Here is a 22108-nt window from a genome sequence, read left to right on the forward strand (position 1 = left end):
GTGTGCCTCAGGGTAGATAGAGCTACATTGTGTGCTAAAGAATGACAATAAGCCTCAAAACAACTGCTGCAAAAAAAATGTGATGAACCTCATCCATACTGCACGGTTTTGGGCAGTGGTTCAGAATACCAACTCACTCATTCTCACTCTGACCCCATTGTTTGAAAAGGGAAGAAGGAGTCTAAACTTTCACTCAGAGGCCATGTATCACTGTCATGTTTACTTCAGTGGGGCTCAGAGGTAGTGTAACCCTGAATCTGCCCATAAAGAGAGCTAAACAAGAGGAAAAAAATGTGCACAGGGGAGCAGATTAGAGGAGAAAGAGAGAAAAGATAAGAAAGGAGGAGGAGAAGAATGTGGGGTAAAGAGAAACTACAAAATCTGGTCAAAATAATGAACAGGTGTTTCTGACAATTTTATGACAAAGAGAAACTGTACTTCCCGGGGAGAGGGAGGGACCTACTTGTTTATGAGGTCATCTTCTCCGTCACTGTCGACCATCTCGTCTTCAATCGCGGCCTGCAGGTCTCCGATCCTCTTGAATGCCAGCTTGAGGTCCAACTGCAGGCTCTGATTGGCTGCCTCCAGACTCTCTATGTCCATGTCCTATTGGGTCAGGATGACACTAGTGAGTCACCCCAAAAGGCTTGCTCCACCCCACAAATGTGGATTGTGCGCTCTTCCTTACCAGCTCGTGCTTCTTGCGGCTGGCCTCAGCCTCCTTCTTGGACAGCTCAGCCATCTCCTCTTTGATGTCCCTCATCTGTCTCTGCACACGTTTGTTCTGCTCCTTCTCCCTGTTCTCTCCATTCCCGCGGTGGTCTCTCTCCTCTGTCATCTTCTCCAGGTTCTCCTTAAGACGGCCTGTCAGGCTCTGGGGACGAGGAGACGGAACCGTGTCAGAACTTTCTAGAACCTCATTGAACACACAGCTGAGACATCCAGAATAGGTGCCGGAGCACATTTCACTTTGAAGTTTGTGGTTAATGTACTTGGAGAAGGGTCAAATTGAGGCCACTGATAATTTCAATTGAGCTCCGGTGTGCAGAAATCACAGCTGGCCAGAGAAAGATAGTATGGCTGTTGTAAAATGTATTTCCCCTCACAGCACTTGTTCAATGACCCAAATGTGGCCTCACAGCTTGCCCTCTACCTCCCACATACAAGCCCCTTTCGCTCTCACACACACACACACAACACTCTCCCTCCCTCCTTCCTTCCTTCCTTCCTTGTCCCACCACCTTGCTACCTCGCTCCCTCCCTTTACCTTCCACTCCCTCCCCACTCCCTCTCCCACTCTACCTCCCTCCTTGTCCCACCACCTTGCTACCTCGCTCCCTCCCTTTACCTTCCACTCCCTCCCCACTCCCTCTCCCACTCTACCTCCCTCCTTGTCCCACCACCTTGCTACCTCGCTCCCTCTACCTCCCTCTCCCCTCATCTCACCTCCAGGCGTTTGAGCTGGGTCCTCTCGTACTCCAACTTGGTCTCCAGCTCGCGGATCTTGGCCTCCTGCCTGCTGACCAGAGACTTCTCCACCATGGACTGCTCCTGGAACTCCAGCTGGCTCTGCAGGGACTGCAACTGGAGGGGGCCACACACACACACAGAGGGGTGCTATTGACACGGCACTGAACACATCCACTCTGCCCTACACAACCAACCTCTCTCTTCTCTAATCAATACTAGGCCTCCATACTTTTACAACAGATGCTTGATTATTGCACAAATAAGAACATTTCACCTCTTACCTTCAACTGCATTGTGAATATCACCCCCCCCCAGCTGAATTTTTGGGAATCTAGCCAGCATTATTGTTGCCCTTTATGCTAGGCATATCTAATGTTAATAGCCAATAAGCCGAGGATAACATAACCCCAGTAGCCTGTAATGGCCAGAAAGAGAGGTGGAGAACCAGGCCTGAATAATGATCACAGATCCCACCACGGGGGGGGGGGGGGGGGGGGGGGAAGATCAATGCTTTGTAAACTTGTTCGCTCTTAAGACGAGATACTTTTATTTAGTGTATCTCCTCTCCTTTAGTGTATCCAAAATGTACCACGGCTACTAATGAGGAGCTTTGCATCTGATAGTAGGATTTGGAGCTGGCCTTTCATGTGATTAAAGAACACAATGTTCCTATCATAGTGGATCTGTTAATCACTACAGGGCTACAGGATTTAGATGGCTATCTATTGCAGCCTTTGGTGGCAGCTCTTAAAACCCCCTTACAGCCAGCAGTATTAGCTGGAAGATCAGGAACTAAGCACACAGACAGAGCTCTGAGCCTCTCCAGGTAAAGGTCAGGGTAATAGTGTAGGTGTAGGACATCATGTATGACTGTGCCGAGGGCATGTTGTCCTCTGAGCGGCTGATGAATGTGCAGGACTCCAGTCACCCGAGCCAGAGTCTGTAGACCCTGTTAACGTCTGGCAAATGGTATCGGCGCATCGGGTCTCGGACAAACAGGCTCCAAGACAGCTGCTACTACCAGGCCATTAGACTGGTGTACAGCTAACCCTAGTTGTCTACCTGCACATTAGAGACAATTTGCATTGACTAGCCACACATCAAAACCTTACACACAAGCATACACACACTCACAGTCAATGCTGCTGTTCCATTTATATACTAGCGAATTCATTCCACTGCTGACCAAGACATTCACTTTATTTGCAAATACAGTCATTATCACACATTGATAATTTATACTGAATCCTATTGTGTACCTATAACCTTTATTATTTATCTTACTACTTTCTCCTACTTATTTGAGATTTTGATTATTGACATACTTCTGCACGGTTGAGGGAGCCTGAAAGTAAGCATTTCTATGCACTGTTCCCCTGGGTTCCCCTGGGTTCCCCTGGCGTGCAGCCATGGAAGTTTGTGTTGTAATGTGTACCTTGTCCTGGATCTCCTGCTTCTCCTTCATGGCTTCCTCTAGCTGGACCTGGATGTCACTGATCTGGGCCAGGTCTCTGGCAGACTGACACATCACAAAACACACAAGAGACAGTTACAGTAGTTTCTTATGTGGAATGGTAACATTGAACGTAGGTATTTTTTCTTAGGTGGGTTAATAACCAATAGTAAAGTATTCAAAATAATATATATTGTAACAATCTTATTCTAATTAATATAATCTCCTGTGGAACAGATTGAATCTCTCAATGCTATTTAGTGGCATTTATCTCTAACGTCTCAAAACAGTTCCGCCTACACATAGGAAAATACATTAGCAGCTTTTTAAAGTGCACAGATCCTGACACCCGCGTCGTGTCACACTAAAGGCATAGAGAGAAAGTAAATGATGAGAAATGATTATAAACTCCTGCTGAATATGGAGGTATTGACACATCAGCTGTCGCTTGTGATTCCTATGAGACGTGACTCATGGCCCACTCATAAAAGTAGGTCGGTGGCTTAGTCATCCTGTGCAGTGTTCATGAGAGAGATGTGAGAGGGATGTACAGTACATTCGGAAAGTATTCAGACCCCTTGACTTTTTCCACATTTTGTTACGCTACAGCCTTATTCTAAAATGTATTAAATAGTTGTGTCCCCCCCTTCCTTTACACACAATACACCATAATGACAAAGCAAAAACAGCTATTCGATCGGGTTCACGTTCGGGCTTTGGCTGGGCCACTCAAGGACATTCAGAGACTTGTCCCGAATCCACTCCTGCATTGTCTTGGCTGTGTGCTTAGGGTTGTTGTCCTGTTGGAAGGTGAACCGTTGCCCCAGTCTGAGGTCCTGACAACTCTGGAGCATCAATGATCGCTCTGTATTTTACTCCGTTCATCTTTCCCTCGATCCTGACTAGTCTCCCAGTCCCAGTCGCTGAAAAACATCCCAACAGCATGATGCTGCCGCCACCATGCTTCACCGTAGGGATGGTGCCATGTTTCCACCAGACATGACGCTTTGCATTCAGGCCAAAGTGTATAATATTGTTTTCATCAGACCAGAGAATCTTGTCCATTAGGTGCCTTCTGGCAAACTCCAAGCGGGCTGTCATGTGCCTTTTACTGAGGAGTGGCTTCTGTCTGGCCACTCTGCCATAAAGGCATGATTGGTGGAGGGCTGCAGAGACAGTTGTCCTTCTGCAAGGTTCTCCCATCTGCCATGCACTGTGTCATGACTCTCCTGGTCGAGGATCCAAGGCCTCAGATCTGCGTGGCAAATGGCCGACAGCCAACCTTTTCGTTTGTGACTCAGACACCAACACCAACCGCTGGTGGAGGGGTCCCGAGACACAAAGGGGGGAATACTAGCCCAGACCCATGAAGCCGCACCGCTTCTTGACAATGCCCACTTATCCCGGAAGCCAGCCGCACCAATGTGTCAGAGGAAACGCCGTACACCTGGCGACCGTGTCAGCATGCACTGCACCCAGCCCGCCACAGGTGTCGCTAGTGTGCGACGGGACAAGGACATCCCTGCTGGCCAAACCCCCTAACCCGGACGATGCTGGGCCAAATTGTGCGCCGCCCCATGGGTCTCCCAATCGCAGCCGGCTGCGGCAGAGCCTGGACTCGAATCCAGAATCTCTAGTGGCACAGCTAGCACTGCGATGCAGTGCCTTAGATCACTGCGCCACTCAGGAGGCCCTTGGAACAATATTTCTACAATAGGAATGATCAGTGGGGACCTAAAGAATAATCATGTCATATTGTTTATTTTGTGATTTTATTAAAAACTGTATGAACCAAATTAGGAAGGAAACACATTCTACTGTAGCTTTCAAGTTTCCATCCAATATGATGTTATAACAATATGAAGAACGATGAACCTATTTTTGTTAAGATAGGAATGTTATTTAGGTTTTGTAATGAGATAATGATTTTTCATGTCCATTGCACATTTTTTATTTAATTTTTTTTATTTTACCTTTATTTAACCAGGCAAGTCAGTTAAGAACAAATTCTTATTTTCAATGACGGCCTGGGAACAGTGGGTTAACTGCCTGTTCAGGGGCAGAATGACAGATTTATACCTTGTCAGCTCGGGGGTTTGAACTCACAACCTTCTGGTTACTAGTCCAACGCTCTAACCACTAGGCCACCCTGCCGCCCCTTAACTAAGACACGCCCCTAATGAGGTCAGAAAAGCATGTCAGTGTGATGAACTGCCCTTCCTACTAGAGTGCTTAAAAGGACTCGCTAAGGATGAACATACTCAGACCAGCAGACGGACAGCGTCAGCTGAACGTTACGAATGGTTGAAACTACCAAATCAGTACATTGCCTGATTGCTACTGGCATGTAAAGTGGTCGGGAGCTGAACCCTGAATAATAAACCAAAGACTAGACCAGCAGACGTGAAGCCGTGGCTACACGTTGAAATGGTTGGAAACTCAAAACGAGGTGAAGATGATAAAGACTAGGCCAGAACATTTGACAGTCTGCAGCTGTGCATGTTATTTTTATATATTTTTATTTAACTAGAAAAGGCAGTTAAGACCAAAGTCTTATTTACAATGATGGCCTACACTGGCCAAACTTGGACAACGCTGAGGCAATTGTGTGACGCCCTATGGGACTCCCAATCACGGCCGGTTGTGATACAGACTGGATTCGAACCAGGGTGTCTGTAGTGACACCTCTAGCACTGAGATGCAGTGCCTTAGACCGTTGTGCTCCTTCAGGACCCCTAAATGTAAAGGGATTTAGAACTTGACTATCTACCCGAGAAAGGAAGGAGAAGATCCCATCTCAGACAATCATTGGTGAATCTGAAGAAACATCCACACCAAGCCAGAACTACTAAGGACATTGTGACCTCTGGTGGACAACCAGAGCCTTACACCCATCAAGACAATTCCCATAGAAGGATCAATTAGTTTCAGAGAGACGACAAAGACATCTACACGTAAATACATTACATTCCTTAACCAAACGGGCGGTAGTTTGTGTGCAAGGTATATGGTTACTGTGAGCGTAGTCCCCAAATGTATGATAAATGTCCCCTTATATCGCTCTTTATCTACCCCTCCCTCTGTGTAACAAGCAGTCTTGTCAGTCCACTAGGGACCTTTATCTCATGTAAGTGTGCATGTGTATTCTGTGTTATTATTTACCTAGTAAATAAATAATTATATCAATTTGTGTAGAACTGAATAATCAGAAAAGGCTGGGGTTCTTGTGGAGTCAAGAAGTCTGCGACGTTCAGAATGATACTGATATGAGGTAATGATTAATAAGTGACTTATCGATAACATATTTATATATCTTTAGAGTTTAATTCGGGAGATGGTAACTTGTTAAACAACTTCTTCCGTGGTGCACAATATTCCTAGTGAGTTAATTGTTACATGATTAATTTAAATCGAGTAATAATTAAACAGTTAGTTGATAAGATAAATAACCGTTATCACATTAATGAAAGTCACGACAACTGTCAACTGTGGGACCTTATATAGACAGGTGTGTGCCTGTCCAAATCATATCCAAACAATTGAATTTCCACAGCTGGACTCCAATCAAGTTGTAGAAACATCTCAAGTATGACCAATGGAAACAGGAAGCACCTGAGCTCATTTGAGTCGCATAGCAAAGGGTCTCAACACTGATGTAAATAAGATATGTTTTTTATTTTTAATACATTTTAGAATAAGGCTGTAACGTAAAAAAAATGTAGAAAAAGGGAAGGGGTCTGAATACTTTCCGAATGCACTGTATGTACCATAGTTAGAGGACAGGTCTATAGAACTGAGGCTGTGTAGCTGAGAGGGATGTATGTACCATAGTTAAGAGGACAGGTCTATAGAACTGAGGAAGTGTAGCTGAGCGGGATGTATATACCATAGTTACAGGGCAGGTCTATAGACCTGAGGAAGTGTAGCTGAGAGGGATGTATATACCATAGTTACAGGGCAGGTCTATAGAAAATAGGCTCTGTGGGTGTTGGGAGCAGGGTTACCTGGGAGACGGCAGCCTTGTGTTTCTTCATCAGCTCATTCATGTCCTCCTGGTCCTCCTCCATACGAGACTGCAGGTCATTCTTCTCCCTCTGCAGACGTGACACCTGCTCCTCAAGCTGAGTGAGAGAGAGAGAGACAGGCAAAATTTACCACCTAATCGCAAGCTGTTTTTCAACCAGAGCCAGTGACAGTAGTCGATCATCAGCTGGTCAGCCCTAGACCCAAGCAGTATTGAATGGTCATCAGCTGGTCAGTCCTAGACCCAAGCAGTGTGGAATGGCCATCTAATGGATATCAACCTGTATGATCTTTGTATCTGTACAGGGTGAACTCTGAATTACTCCATTATGCAAATCATTTGTATTGCCTTCTCAGGAATTCTGTCTTATATACACTGGTCTCATCCCTCACACAAGTCTTTAAATGCTGTGACACCCTGTGGAGATCAGGCCTGCGAGTGTTTAGGATACTGTAAACTTGGTATCGTTTGATTGGTCAGTGGTGGTTGATTTTGGGTTGAAAGGTTACACCTTCAGATGTTATAAATGGAATTAAATGCCTTTGTTCTCTCTCTTATCCTGTATCCAGTCCATGGAGGAAGGTTGTCATTTCTTAGGCTTCTAGGCCTCTGGCTTTGTAGGCATTTCTTTGTTCATGCTTTGTATTGTAAGTTAACCTCAGGATCTATATGCCTAAAAGTATCGTTTGTAGTGCTTGTTAATGCTTTGTAACTGTATGCCTCGTATGTGACTCCATTCACTGTACAATGCTAATTAAATATCTGTCTTTGATAGACAATTCTTAGACCAATTCTTGCTAGTCAACCTCAACTCATTGCCTAAACCTTGCTTGTATATTTTAAATGATCTTTATGGCATCAGATAAACATTTGAATAGGCTAATTACAAGTCTCATTACAAGTCACATGTGATATATATATATATATATATATATATATATATATATAAAATATACTGTATATCATACACATGATAAATATTACTGCCCACTACACACCCAGCCTCTCAGTATGTCTTCCCAAACTAGACACATTTAGAAGCCATAAACACACCAATCAGCAGCTCAGACTACACAGCCGTCATGACTCTCTGCCCTCCCCAGAGGACCGTAATTTCCTCTAAATCACAGAGAGCACTCTCCTGGGGAGACGATTATGGAACGCATTAAAGACGAAAAAATATAAACAAAGTTAATTCATTCATTAGCACATAACCGAGAAATGCAACATTTCCAGAAAAAAAGACTTAGCATTTCAATGTTCCATGATGGCGGGGAGATGTGAACATATTCATGGCAGTGTTTTTACACAATATTACAATAGTCTGCAGTGTGTAAAAGAGGGAGTAAAAAATGCAACAGGTTCTCCTGCTGTTTCTAACACTGTGGTTTGGTTTTGTTGTGTTGTCAAAAACGTGGGAAAATGCTGTAATTACACATGGTAATTTGGTATTGTAGTGTTGCAGAGATTACATATTTGAACCTCCACTCTGTCTCTACACAATAAATACTTGGCTGAGACACACAGACAAATAGATTGAGGCGTATTTTCCTTTAAAATGAAATGGAAATACAGCACACTGATGTGGTCTTACTCCATACCCTGTGTGCAGTTCACAGTAGGCATTAGGCAGCTATAATGGTTGGGAGTCCTCTCAAAGAGAGCGTGGCAATGGAAGGATCTCTCACTCACCGACATCTTGACTTTGACCACTTCCTCCATCTGGATGTGCAGGTCCTCGATCTCCATCTCCATGCCCTTGCGAGACTTCACCGCCACCGCACACGTGAACTCTGACTCCTCCAGCTGTGAAGGGAGATATAGCAGGAGGAGGAAGAGGGGATTACAAGGTCAAGGTGAAAAGCTAAATCAAGATCTTCAGAAATCAGAAAACTCAACACCGTGTCCTTGATCAGCCGAGCAAGCGCAATACATTTTGACAGGATTATTTGTAGTAGTAAAGCTGTCAGAATGTCACTAAAGTACGGCATTGACATGATGATAATAAGTTGGGCCATGTAGTGTAATGTAGGGTGGTGTACCTGGTTTTTGAGCTGGGCGGTCTCTCTCTTACTGAGGGCGTTGTTCTTCAGGTGGTCCAGCATGATCTGGGCGTCAGCCAGCAGCACCTTGGTGCGTTTCAGGTCCTTCCTCAGCCTCTTCTCGGTCTCCACGTCCCTGCAGCCCACCTAGAGTAGAACACCTAAACAGTAACTACTGTGCAGCTCACAGTGTTCACCATGAGCTCCCACCTCACAGCAAACTATCAGAGCCCAATACAAGATCCAGAGGTAGCTCTTGTTGTGTTGAACATAATAATCACTATTCCCAGACTACATCAAGATTAAAGGGCACACATATTCACACACGCTAAAAAACACACTGCACACGCACACCAGACCTGGGTTCAAATAATAATAATAATTTTTTTTTTTTTTTTTAAATAGATAACTGTATTTTCAAATACAAATATTTTAATATTCCCATGCATTTGAACCAAGGTCTCTTTGGTATTTTAAATCATCTTTTTATAGGAAATTAGTTGAAAATACTTTCAATAGAAGTAGCTGATTCAGGCCACATTATTTGAAAACTCAAATACACAGAAAACAAGTATTTAACTAAATAATCTAATTGAAATGCATTTCAAATCAAATGTTATTTGTCACATGCTTCGTAAACAACCGGTGTAGACTAACAGTGAAATGCTTACTTACAGGTCCATTTCCAACAATGCAGAATTAAAGTTAAGATACAAATACATATCAATTGAAAGTGACATAGAATTAATACACCCTATATACAGGGAGTACCAGTATCAGTATCGAGACGATGTCCAGGGGTACGAGGTAATTGAGATAGCTATGTACTGTACAAATAGGTAGGTGTGAAGTGACTAGGCAACAGGATAGAGACAGTAGCAACAGCATATGTGAAAGTGTGTGTGTGTGTGTGTGTGTGTGTGTACAGTCCAGTGTGTGTGCATAGAATCAGTACAAGAGAGTTAGTGCCACAAAGGGTCAACGCAGGTAGTCTAGGTAACCATTTGACTAGCTAAATAGCCATCTTGTTTAGAAGTCTTATGGCTTGGGGGTTGGTACCGTGCATTGGTACCGCTTGCCATGCAGTAGCAGAGAGCAGTCTGGGCCTTCCTCTGACACCGCCTAGTATAGAGGTCCTGGATGGCAGGAAGCTTGGCCCTCTTCACGACTGTCGGGGTGTATTTGGACCATGATGGTTTGTTGGTGATGTGGACACCAAGCTTTCAACCTGCTCGACTACAGCCCCGTCGATGGGAATGGGGTGGGCACGGTCTGCCTTTTGTGGCAGGGTAGGCATTTTGTTGACCCTTGATGTTCAGTTGTAGAAGCAACACAACCCTTTAATTATTACTAGTAATAGATTTCTTGTTTCAGAAAAACAAAACATGCTCATCTGTTTATTTTGTATGTTTTGGGTGTAATTATGGTGAAAAAATATTTTGGGTTGGTAAAACAAATTTTGGACCAAAAAGTTCACAGTAGTCCGGAACAGCATCTCACGTATAGTTCAGTGTAGCTTACCTCGAAGCAAGCATAGAAGCCATTTAGCTCATCTGGTAGACGCGTGTCACTGGGCACTCATGGCTGGGTTTCCCTTTGTAATCCGTGATAGTTTGCAAGCCCTGTCACATGCTACGAGCATCAGATCCCGTGTAGTAGGTTTTGATCTTAGTCCTGTATTGACACTTTGCTACGTCGGAGTACGTAGTGTGATTTCTTATAGGCATCCAGGTTAGTGTCCCGCACCTTGAAAGCGACAGCTCTATCTTTTAGCTCAGTGCAGATGTTGCCTGTAATCGATGGCTCCTGGTTGGGATATGTACATACGGTCACTGTGGTGACGAAGTCGTCAACGCTCTTATTAATGAAGCCGGTGACTGATGTAGTAAACTCCTCAATGCTATCGGCTGAATCCCGGAACATATTCCAGTCTGTGCTAGCAAAACAGTCTTGTAGCTTAGTATGCGCGTCATCGGATGACTTCCAAATTGAACACATCACTGGTACTTCCTGTTTAAGTTTTTGCTTGTAAGCAGGAATCATGAGGATAGAGTTATAGTCAGATTTGCCAAAAGGAGGGTGATTGAGAGCTTGGTATGCATTTCTGTGTGTGGAGTAAAGGTGATCTAGAGTCTTTTTCCCCCTGTAGTTGCACAGGTGACAAGCTGGTAGAAATGAGGTAAAATGGATGTCAGTTTCCCTGCATTAAAGTCCCCAGCCACTATAAGCTGTATAGATGTCCTTACTGCAAGCATCTGTTTGTGGTGGTAAGTAGACAGCGAATAAAAATATAGATGAAAACTCTTGGTAAATAGTATGGTCTACAGCTTATCATGAATTATTCTCAGGCGAGCAGAACCTGGAGACTTCCTTAATATTAGAGATCGTGCACCAACTGTGGTTAACAAAGAGACACACACGCGCCCCGAAGTTTACAAGACTGCTGTTCTGTCCTGCCGATGCATAGAAAACTAGCTAGATTTATATTATCCATGTCCTTGTTCAGCCACGACTCTGTGAAGCATAGATATTACAGTTCTTCAGGTACCGTTGATAGGAAAGTCTGGAACGGACCTCGTCCAGTTTGTTTTCCAGTGATTGTACATTCACCAATAGAACAGAGAGTAGAGGCGGTTTATTTACTCGCCTCTGTAGTTTTGTCAGGATGCCCCCAAGTCAGCCACTATATCACCGTATTTTCCATCTTCCGAGTATCGGGGATTAGGACCTGGTCCCAGTGAGCAGTATGTCCAGTGCGGCTCATCCAAAATCGAGGTTAGGTGATTGCTGTTCTGATGTCCAGAAGCTCTTTTCGGTCATAGGAAACGATGGGGGGAAACATTATATCCATCCCATGTGACAACATTTGAACCCATGTGTGACGCGCACGCACACACAGGTCAGTGACAGTGTACCTGGTCCTGGGCAGACAGCAGCTTGGCCTCCAGCTCTCTCCTCTCACGCAGGACTTTCTGCTTGTCATCATACTCCTCCTCCAGCTGGACCTCCATCTGCTTCAGCTGTATGGACAGACCGACAAGATAAAACAGGAGGAAGGTCAGTAGACTCCAGACAGGAACTACACATTCATTGGGACAGGCTGACAGATGACCATCACTGCGGTGGCACCCACCAACATCTACCACACCACATGTTTTCCTCATAGGTCTAAAGTCAGAGGGCCAGATCATCAATGTCATACTACATGTGGCACTATATGTTGGACTGTCAATGTGAAATGACTGTGTAGAAGAAGTTCCCTGCAAATGTGTCAATATAGACATATGTAGTCAAAACGTTCCAAACAACATGTCAAGTAGACAGCCATTACCAGATCTGGTTGTCATGCCATGACTGAATTCAGTGTAGCGCAATTTGACACATTTAATGTGTGTTTGTTGAAGTGCTGGTCAGAGCTGTTTGCTGTATACGTGACATGGGTTGGCATGTTGTTACTCTAAAGTGGGGAATTTATGGATAGGTGATAAAATCACAAATACGCCTGATGTGGAAAATACCTCAGTCATATGTACATCCCTCTTACCTTCTTACTGCAGGACTGCCTGATCTCCTCCACCTCCTCATCCTTGCCATCGATGTCTTTAGAGTGAGTCTGCCGCAGACTCACCATCCCCATCTCCAGACGTAGCTTGGCCTGACACACACACACACAAATAGACAGTTCTAGACTGGAAACTCCTATATAGGCTCTGTATTCTTCCCCTCTTCGCCTCCTTCACCTGCTCCAGCATCTGGATGGTCCCGGCCTGCTCATCCAGCTCCTCCTCCTGGTCTTTGACCTTGGCTTCCAGGTCACGGAACGTCTTCTTGGTCTTGGACAGCGACGACTCATCCTTGGACTCCTGGGACGACAGGTCCTTTAGCTCTGCCTCCAGATGCTCCACCTTCAGCTGGATGGCACACAGCTCCATGTCCTTGTCCTGCAGGCAGGGGGCAGCACAGAGACATGTGCACTCAGAGGACTCTTGGACTAGGCCAGACATTCAGAGGACATGGACTCCCCAGGGGGAACAATTACATTATGACCTGTCATCTGTGTCCAGGTTGTACTGTACCTGCAGCTGCTGGCACAGACTGAACAGCTCCCCTGTCATCATGTCTCTCTCCCGGCCCAGCTTCTCTCTCTGTGTCCTCTCTCTCAGCACTTCGTCCTGGGCCTGGCTCTGCTCAAAGTCAAACCTGCAACACACACGTTACACTACTGACAGGCCTTCATACAGACCTCTCCTTCACTCTCCACCGAGTTTGGTCTTACAGAAAAATAAGAAATATTACAGATCATTTTCATCCAATAGATTGTTGGATGCTCTGAATGAAGTAGAAGATTTGATGACGCAAGCAACAACACTTTCAGTCTAAGTTAAAATATTTAAGCAGGCCCATTTGTTGAGTTAAATCATTTAGAACTCAATGCACTGCAATAAGAGGAAGCATTTCACCTCCTCTCATCCCACTGAGGACTATTACTAACAGTACAGCCTCCATTCTAGACTCATTATAAGCACTCAGCTTTAAAATGTTAACAGTTAGCTGTTAATTTACAAAAGCATTCTAATCATGACCATAATGTTCTATTCAAATGTCTGGGGCAGCCACACTTAGGAGTGTTCAACTGCATTGTGAAGTGTTCTGAACTGTCAGGTCCCTTAATTCTCTCTTTTCTTCTCTAAGAGAAGCGGTCCTCGGATTTGCACAGCTGAAAATGATTACTCCCACAGAGCATCTTCAATTAGCCCCAAGGGAGAGATCACATTCTGCCACAGCACAAACCTCTCAAGTGCTAAAAGTCTGACTCACTTTCTCAGCTAATGTAATTACACAGATTACAGCCTGTCTCTATTCTCTGTTCAAATGAAAAAATATTTATTAGTCTCCTGGATAGGTCTGCTAATGTACGTGAGGACGTTTCAGGAGACAAAAGCAGCAGGTTCCTCACTTTTCACTAAAAACATTTCTATAGTCATTATTCTAAAACCAGTGCTGTTGAATGACGGCTTTGCTCGTGTATTAGTGTGTGTGTGCGCGCGTGTGTATCTGAAAATGTGAGTGGGTGCGCGTGCATACTTCCTCTGTTTCTTCTCCAGGTCGTGGTTGCGGCTCTGCTGGCCCTCCAGGTGCAGCTTGGTGTCCTGCAGCTCAGCCGTCAGTCTGCTACACTTCTTCTTCAGCTGCTGCACAGAGCGCTGCACTTCATCGTTGTCCGCCTGCAGGTCAGTCAGCTACACACACACAATAAGTACGAATGTTATGATGCATATGAACATAACTCCGGTGAATACGTGCACCAGAGTAATACATGATAAGGCCAGAATGAGTGTAACACCCAGGCCATACCTTCCTCTCCAGAGGTCTTTTACTCTGCTGCTCAGTCTCTAGCATGTCGTCAAACTCCTGCTGAAGTCTCTTCTTGGTGAACTCAGTCTCCCGGATGCCTCGTTCGTACTTCAGACGCCACTCTCCTCCTGTGGGACAGACCAGTGACAGTACATAGGGTCGGGGAGTGACCGAGACAGACCATGTGACATTTGGAGTGACCGATCTTCTGATGCTGGACCGGCTGACTGAACGAGGCTTAATGCAGCGGAGGATCATTAGGATATAGAAAGACCTGCTGTGTGTCTCACATACACATGTTGCCAATGACAGACAAACTTTTCTTCTACCAAACCTTTCATCATGACTTGACAATATAAGTGGAAAAAGCTTCAAGGGAACAAGAATATCCCTCAAGATATCGTCTCTAGGTAAGATGACATTCAAAGTTCAACAACTACCAGTAGATACATTTCAAAACTGACCGGACACCATTAAAACAGACTATAGAATCTGTAAGGGTTTAGTGGAGACGCAGAACCTAATATGGCATAGAGCATTCTACCTGGGCCCACAGCAGTGGCTGTCAGAGCTTATCTACACTAGAGCAGTGGAGACTAGAAGTGTCCAGGTTCATTTATCAGATGTTTGAGAGGCTGTAACAGACATTTGCATATTTAAAGAATAATGACAGCTTCCAGGAGCCACCGGCTCTGATCCACAAGATTATTTTCTAATTTATCTGAAACCTTCAAACTCTGGCTTTATTCTTGAGGATGTGGGGGCTGGGTACTCGAGCGCCTTGATTTAGGGGACAGAGAGACTCAAGGACAATACACTCACAGCATGACGCCTCGCTAACTGCAGAAGGGGATCAGAGACAACGAGAGAGAGAGGACTAAGGCCTGACAGTGGGTATTTTAATCCCACACCCGTAAATCCACAAGAAGACGGGCCAATTCATGGACAACATGTCATTATGCAACTTTTGACCGAATTATCCTACTGTATGTAGTCTCGGATAATGTACTAGTGATGAGTCACACAACAGCCTTCATATTACCAGCTTGGAACTATTAAATACCATGGGCCACTTTCTAAGCTGTGTCTGTTTGCCTCTGAAAAAACAACAATGATCATAATGCAATTTACAACCTAACCTTTACTATGTAATATGTGGGTATCCTCTTTTACAAGTAGTCAAATGCATTACCTTTCCCCAACCATAATTACAACCGAATATTTGCCATGCATACAGTGGGTTGTGTGTGGATAGTCTATAGGCATCAGACCTCACCTGAATCGTCATCATCGTCTACGTCCTCATTGAGCTCTGCTGTTCTGCTGAGACGAGCCTCCATCACCTCCATCTCCATACACTCCATCTGCTTCTTCATTAAGTCAAACGTAGCCTAAGGTAGACAGAATATTCAATATTCCCGCTACGAAATATTATTTCCATGCTCCATCTTACATGTCCTAGTATTTAGGCTTACTGACAACCAAAATGGACTAGTGTAAGTACAACTACTCAAGAGTGAGTGAGTGCATGTGTCCGTCTATACCTGCAGGTCCTTCATGTCTTTCTCCAGGTTCAGTCTCTCAGACGTCTCGGTCTCCAGCAGCTGGGAAGCCGACTCTCCGGCGTTCCTCTCGTCTGCAAGCTCTGCTGACAACTCTGAGATCTGGAGGAACACACAGCAGTCAATGCGTATGCCCCATGGCCCGGCCTATCTTCAGTCACAGAAGCCCTCGACAAACTCACCATCAAAAGGCTTCTTACGACGCCTGAGAGTGATTTTCTTATCACAGACGGAGTCAAACAATAAACAACGGTGGACTGTTTGAGCTAATAACCTGACACAGCTTCTGGTGAATAAAGCCAGTATGACTGAGCTACTGTCTACCACTTCTGCAGCAAACACTGTTTTCCAGAATGCAGGGCATAGAAGAAAGGCCCCAGGAGACTCACCCTGCTCTCCAGTTGATCACTGTTCAATCTCACTTCATTTCTCTCTTTCTCCGTCTTCTCCAGCTTTCCCTTCAGATGCTGGATCTCCTCCTGGAAGAGAACATATAGCAAAAGGAAAACTATGAGAATGGGAAAGAGACTGTAGAAACAGCTGAGGTAGCCATGTTGGAATCCTATGCAACACGAGAGGTATTCACCACTCCCAGCTGACATACGGCATAGACTCATGGTTGTGGGTAAGCAAACACCCATTTCAAACATGCAAACCCTTACTTTAGACATGAGAAGCAGATTTGCAGTGGGTGTGAGGTTGGGTGGCTAAACAGTCTAACATGTCCAGAACAGACAGAGACAGGGATACTCACGCATTTTCCTCTGATCTGTTCCTCTGTGAGCTGCACCTCAATGAGGGGCCGTACAGTGGTAAACAGCTTCCACCAGGGCCAGCCCTTCACTCCTTTATTCTTCTTGATGTTCTTCTGGATGCAGCGGATGGCCAGGTCATGGGTCTGCCCAGCACACAGAGAGAAAGAGTGGGTGGGACTGTACTGGACTGTACTGTATGGGCTGAGAGTGGAAGCATAGTGCAGTGCAGAGCTATCTCTACTAGGCCTACAGAGTACATAAATAGTTGTGTGTTGAGTGGATCTCTGGTGCTAACTAAATAAAAATCAGACAGTGTCACCAGCAAAGCACCCCCACACCAAAACACCTCCTCCTCCATGCTTCACGGCGGGAATCACACATGCAGAGATCATCCGTTGACCTGCTCTGCGTCTCACAAAGAAAATCTCAAATTTGGAGATCAGACCAAAGGACAGATTTCCACCGGTCTTATGTCCATTGCTCATGTTTCTTGACCCAAGCAAGTCTCTTCTTATTATTGGTGTTCTTTAGTAGTGGCTCCTTTGCAGCATTCAACCATGATGGCCTGATGATTGACACAGTCTCCTCTGAACAGTTTATGTTGATGTGTGTTACTTGAACTCTGTGAAGCATTTATTTGGGCTGCAATCTGAGGTACAGTTAACTCTAATAAACGTACCCTTTGCAGCAGAGGTAACTCTGGGTCTTCCTTTCCTGTGGCGGTCCTCAGCCAGTTTCATCATAGTGCCTGGTGGTTTTTGCGACTGCACTTGTAGACACTTTCAAAGTTCTTGAAACTTTGATGGACTTTCATTTATTTTTTGTACATTTGAGCTGTTCTTGCAATAATATGGACTTGGTCTTTAACCAAATAGGGCTATCTTCTGTATACCACCCATACCTTCTCACAGCACAACTGAGCTCAAACACATTAAGAAGGAAAGAAATTCCGCAAATTAACAAGGCACACCTGTTAATTGAAATGCATTCCAGGTGACTACCTCATGAAACTGGTTGAGAGAATGCCAAGAATGTGCAAAGCTGTCATCAAGGCAAAGGGTGGCTACTTTGAAGAATCACAAAGAAAATATATTTTGTTTAACAATTTTTTGGTTACTACATTACTCCAAATGTTTTATTTCATAGTTTCTGATGTCTTCACTATTGTTGAACAATTGTTTTGCAGCATCGACTAACCAACCAGGCCTCGTCAGTCAGCCTTCTCTGGAGGGTTGCTACAACAGAGCATGTCCCAAGGCTGGAAGCTATTTTGATTAATTAAATCAATACATCTTGGCAGCCGATAAGTTTACACAATTTCCGTGTCGCTTCTGCCGGAGCATCTCTAGTAGTGGCAGATTATGGCAAAACCCAATTAGAGAAACACAATATTCTCAGCATTCCCCACCGAAGGCAGCTTCTATGGCCAATTAGGATTTGTCATACCATGAAAGCCGAAACACAATGCTACATTCAGCAAATCTGAGACAGACACTCAACAGGACTCATTTGTGATGTTTAGACCATAATGAATAAAGTAAACAGAAGATTAGACCACTTGCAAGACGAGAATAAACTAAAGGTTATTCATATTGACAGGGCCTGTCTGTCTCTACTGTACGTCAGGCTGGAGAGAGGATGTGAATCCTGGACCAAGATTCAGACAATCATCTAGGGCTAGATGTTATTTGCAGGGTAATAACTTTGGTTTGTTGTGTCTTTCTCCTTGCCCGAGGTGTGGGTATGCCTGTGCGCGAGTGTGTGTGTGTGTGGTGTGCATGCATGCGTGCGCTGTGCGTGTGAAGACTGAGCGCTACTTTACTGTGTAGGAGAAGCACCTGCCCACGCCACCTGCTTCCACTCAGCACCGTGCTCCCGGACTAAAAACAAGAGATTAATTAAGAAGCCCATCGGCTGCTCTGTTCAATTCCCCCCGGCTCCCAAAGGTATACGTCAGGAAAGGAAACACACAGGGGAGCACGGAGCTGTGTGTGTTTCAAAAGAAAACATCCTGTTTTCCATATGCCCCCTCCACTACGAGGGAGAGGGGAGAAAGACAGAGGCAAACACGTTCAAAGAGAAATGGTTGCTTCTCAAACGGATGATATGTACTGTATTTGTAATGAAGTCAGGCTGGGACGACTTCAAAAAGCTCTGAAAACCATGATTAATCTATCAACAGTTACAGGACATTCTATGGCATCAACCACCATGTGTCTAAGTATATTTGCCAGCCTGACATTTCTGAACTACAACCATATGGATTCAGACGTTTGTGACCTAAGAAGTTGTGCTCATCTCCGTTGCCGCTGCTATAGAACACATTCCTAACATCCTCAGTGTATTTCATCTAATCACGGCACATATTTTAAGAACGGATACGTCATACAGTGAAAGTGGAATCATGGATGCCTAATCAAATTTCATGTACGGGGAAGACGGAGTGAGAGCCCTAGTGGGTTTTACTATACAATCATTATTATAAGACAGGCCTCTGGATAGAGACACACTTAGTTCATCTTCCTGCTGGAGAGGGAGGGAGAACTCGACACAGTAATATAGCACTTCACCGCATTCCTCCAATTACACTGGTCTAGGGCTGGTGCATTTGGAATAACTACTTTTTTACCTACTGCATATATTTGCCATTCAGGTGATTTTCAGGGCAGACAGAGAAATGCACATGGCCTATCATCATTATCACACTGACTAGAGGTTTCAAAATGAAAACCTTATTGTTTTATAGGTAATCTAGATCTATGACTTTATTATGTAACAGACAAACTGTACATTATCTAAAAAAAGTAATAGAATGTTGAAATCGGGTCACAAACCTGATATTTCCAGTGAACAGCAGGGTTGGCTCAATTTGAATTGAAAGCAGTCAAGTCAGGAAGTGATTTGAATTTAAAATACTGAAAATGTAAAAAACGTTTTACATAAATAGCTTCTACTTTTCAGTTTGAGAAGTTATTGACAATAAATGCCCTTTTATTTTTGATTATTGAATGGTCATTTTAGTTAACTTCCTGAATTGACAGCCTTCAATTCGCATTGAGCCCAAACCTGGTGAACAATGAACCACTAATTACTCAAACAAATAACTCTTTAGACTTCCATTTGTCCACTGGAATAGAAATAACTGTTGATACACTGAAATGAAACAACCACTCTTAGCCAGATGAAATCAGAGAACCTGAGCCATCATCCATAATTGAGTACTATATCTCACCACACAAAAACCTGAACTTTAGTTCAGAGACAAAGATTTTACAAGAAAAAAAATCAATTGAATCTTATCTTTCTATTGAGAAAACAGAGAAGGCATTCAGAAAAAAAGTAGTCTAGCAGTGTTAATGTATTTAGTAATGCTACAGTTAGCCATCACACAGTTCCGCAGTGCAGATTTCCTGCCCTTTCCAACCGATTAAATAGCGCTCCTCCCCCTCAGCATGCCTCAACCGCTGAACTTCATAAGAGAAAAGCATTGGGTTTTTCCCAGGTTCTTATTTCCACCACATTCCCATTACTCAAACGCTGCTTATGTTGTAGACATTTGTTTTTATCACAACTCTTAAATAGATGCAGTGATAACAAAAATAGCTAAAGCAATAAACAAAATTCCCCTAGACCTACTATGGAAGATATTGCCGTGCATGTCCGTTTCTCAGAAAGCTTAAAGCCATATTAGATTAGTTAGAGAGTGTAATAATCACATGTTCAGGGTTGCAAATTTAATTACAGGGTACAGTGACATTTTTTAGCTCCGACCTCCAACAACGCAGGACAAAGTGAAATATAACAAAAATAGGCAACCATATCTCCCAATTTTTTTTCTCTGTCTCAAAATGATTTATTTATGTAAATCATGGAAAATAAATCCTGGATTTCAAACTATAAAATAGATATTGGACAGTCACAGTCATAGCCTTGACATACAAAGTACAGCTCTGTCTCCTTCCCTGTTTATACCGTTAAATCCTGACTTTCTTCTCTGACAGGTACACTCCAAGAAGCAGCAGCTAACTGGATGACCGTGAAGCCGTGGTGAAGTCATGCCTACCTCCCTCTTCTTGAAGGCCTGTCTGGCCAGGTATCCACTGCAGGCTGCTTGGAACAGGGTGATGTTGTGTCTGGTCTGCTCATCCCTCTGCTCCTCCAGTTTTGCCAAGGTCCCTGCTCTGAAGAACAACTGGGGACAAAAGTACACACTTTTTAGTTCATCAAACAGAAGGGAAATAGTCATGTTTGTTCAATTTCACAGCGGATTCCAACCATTTTGGCACATAATTGACCTCAAGAAAGTATCTGCCTTTTTAGCACCTACTGTACAAATAGATGACATTAACTGGAAAGGTGATAATCCATCCCTTGTAGTCTAAAGAAAAGGAGAGAAGGCAATCTATTGGATGATGAAGTCGTTATCTCTGACAGTGTTAGCATTGTGTCCCTATTGGCTAGGTCAGAGGTGAAACAGATGTAAAGGAACATCACATGCTCCTGTCATTCACACACACACAGAAAGACATAATCATGCCAGTGCTGTGTGAAGCAGTGTGAAGGCTGGTGGCAGTCATTCAGCTCCTTAAGGCGAAGGATAGATATTGATGGGAGTGGCGTCTCTATCCAAGGCCTCCATAGCCAGGCTCCAGCATTAATGACCCGACCTCCCTGACATACATGAAAGAACCAGGAGTTGGAACTGACCCAAACAAATAATAAAGTAAGGTGACCAGATTTTAGAAATGAAAATTAGGGGACATTTGTTTTTAGCTGTGGACATGGAACTACACTGCTCAAAAAAATTAAGGGACCACTAAAATAACACATCCTAGATCTGAATGAATGAAATATTCTTATTAAATACTTTTTTATTTCCATAGTTGAATGTGCTGACAACAAAATCACACAAAAATTATCAATGCAAATCAAATTTATCAACCCATGGAGGTCTGGATTTGGAGTCACACTGAAAATGAAAGTGGAAAACCACACTACAGGCTGATCCAACTTTGATGGAATGTCCTTAAAACAAGTCAAAATAAGACTCAGTAGTTTGTGTGGCCTCCACGTGCCTGTATGACCTCCCTACAATGCCTGGGCATGCTCCTGATGAGGTGTCGGATGGTCTCCTGAGGGATCTGCTCCCAGACCTGGACTAAAGCATCCGCCAACTCCTGGACAGTCTGTGGTGCAATGTGGCGTTGGTGGATGGAGCGAGACATGATGTCCCAGATGTGCTCAATTGGATTCAGGTCTGGGGAACGGGCGGGCCAGTCCATAGCATCAATGCCTTCCTCTTGCAGAAACTGCTGACACACTCCAGCCACATGAGGTCTAGCATTGTCTTGCATTAGGAGGAACCCAGGGCCAACCGCACCAGCATATGCTCTCACAAGGGGTCTGAGGATCTCATCTCGGTACCTAATGGCAGTCAGGCTACCTCT

At 44.2% G+C, this 22108-nt stretch overlaps 1 protein-coding gene across 2 annotated transcripts in view; it reads right to left on the reverse strand.

Annotated features, from left to right (window-relative positions):
- LOC109891760 (unconventional myosin-XVIIIa-like) overlaps positions 1-22108 on the reverse strand; it is a 94197-nt gene that overhangs the window by 17880 nt on the left and 54209 nt on the right. The window contains exons 21-39 of one of the 2 annotated variants that reach the window (XM_031826471.1): positions 20989-21039; positions 20725-20853; positions 16661-16804; positions 16296-16385; positions 15889-16008; positions 15621-15735; positions 14345-14472; positions 14075-14229; positions 13066-13189; positions 12730-12930; positions 12534-12644; positions 11905-12009; positions 8990-9136; positions 8640-8753; positions 6928-7044; positions 2906-2989; positions 1447-1584; positions 689-874; positions 464-606 (exon numbers count right to left, since the gene is read on the reverse strand). In XM_031826471.1, the coding sequence (XP_031682331.1) occupies positions 464-606; positions 689-874; positions 1447-1584; positions 2906-2989; positions 6928-7044; positions 8640-8753; positions 8990-9136; positions 11905-12009; positions 12534-12644; positions 12730-12930; positions 13066-13189; positions 14075-14229; positions 14345-14472; positions 15621-15735; positions 15889-16008; positions 16296-16385; positions 16661-16804; positions 20725-20853; positions 20989-21039 (2402 nt within the window). The remainder of the gene's footprint in view (positions 1-463; positions 607-688; positions 875-1446; positions 1585-2905; positions 2990-6927; positions 7045-8639; positions 8754-8989; positions 9137-11904; positions 12010-12533; positions 12645-12729; positions 12931-13065; positions 13190-14074; positions 14230-14344; positions 14473-15620; positions 15736-15888; positions 16009-16295; positions 16386-16660; positions 16805-20724; positions 20854-20988; positions 21040-22108) is intronic. The other variant, XM_031826472.1, reaches the window with a different exon arrangement.

The sequence above is a fragment of the Oncorhynchus kisutch genome, linkage group LG6, assembly GCF_002021735.2.
Source record: "Oncorhynchus kisutch isolate 150728-3 linkage group LG6, Okis_V2, whole genome shotgun sequence".
Classification (NCBI taxonomy): Eukaryota; Metazoa; Chordata; class Actinopteri; order Salmoniformes; family Salmonidae; genus Oncorhynchus; species Oncorhynchus kisutch.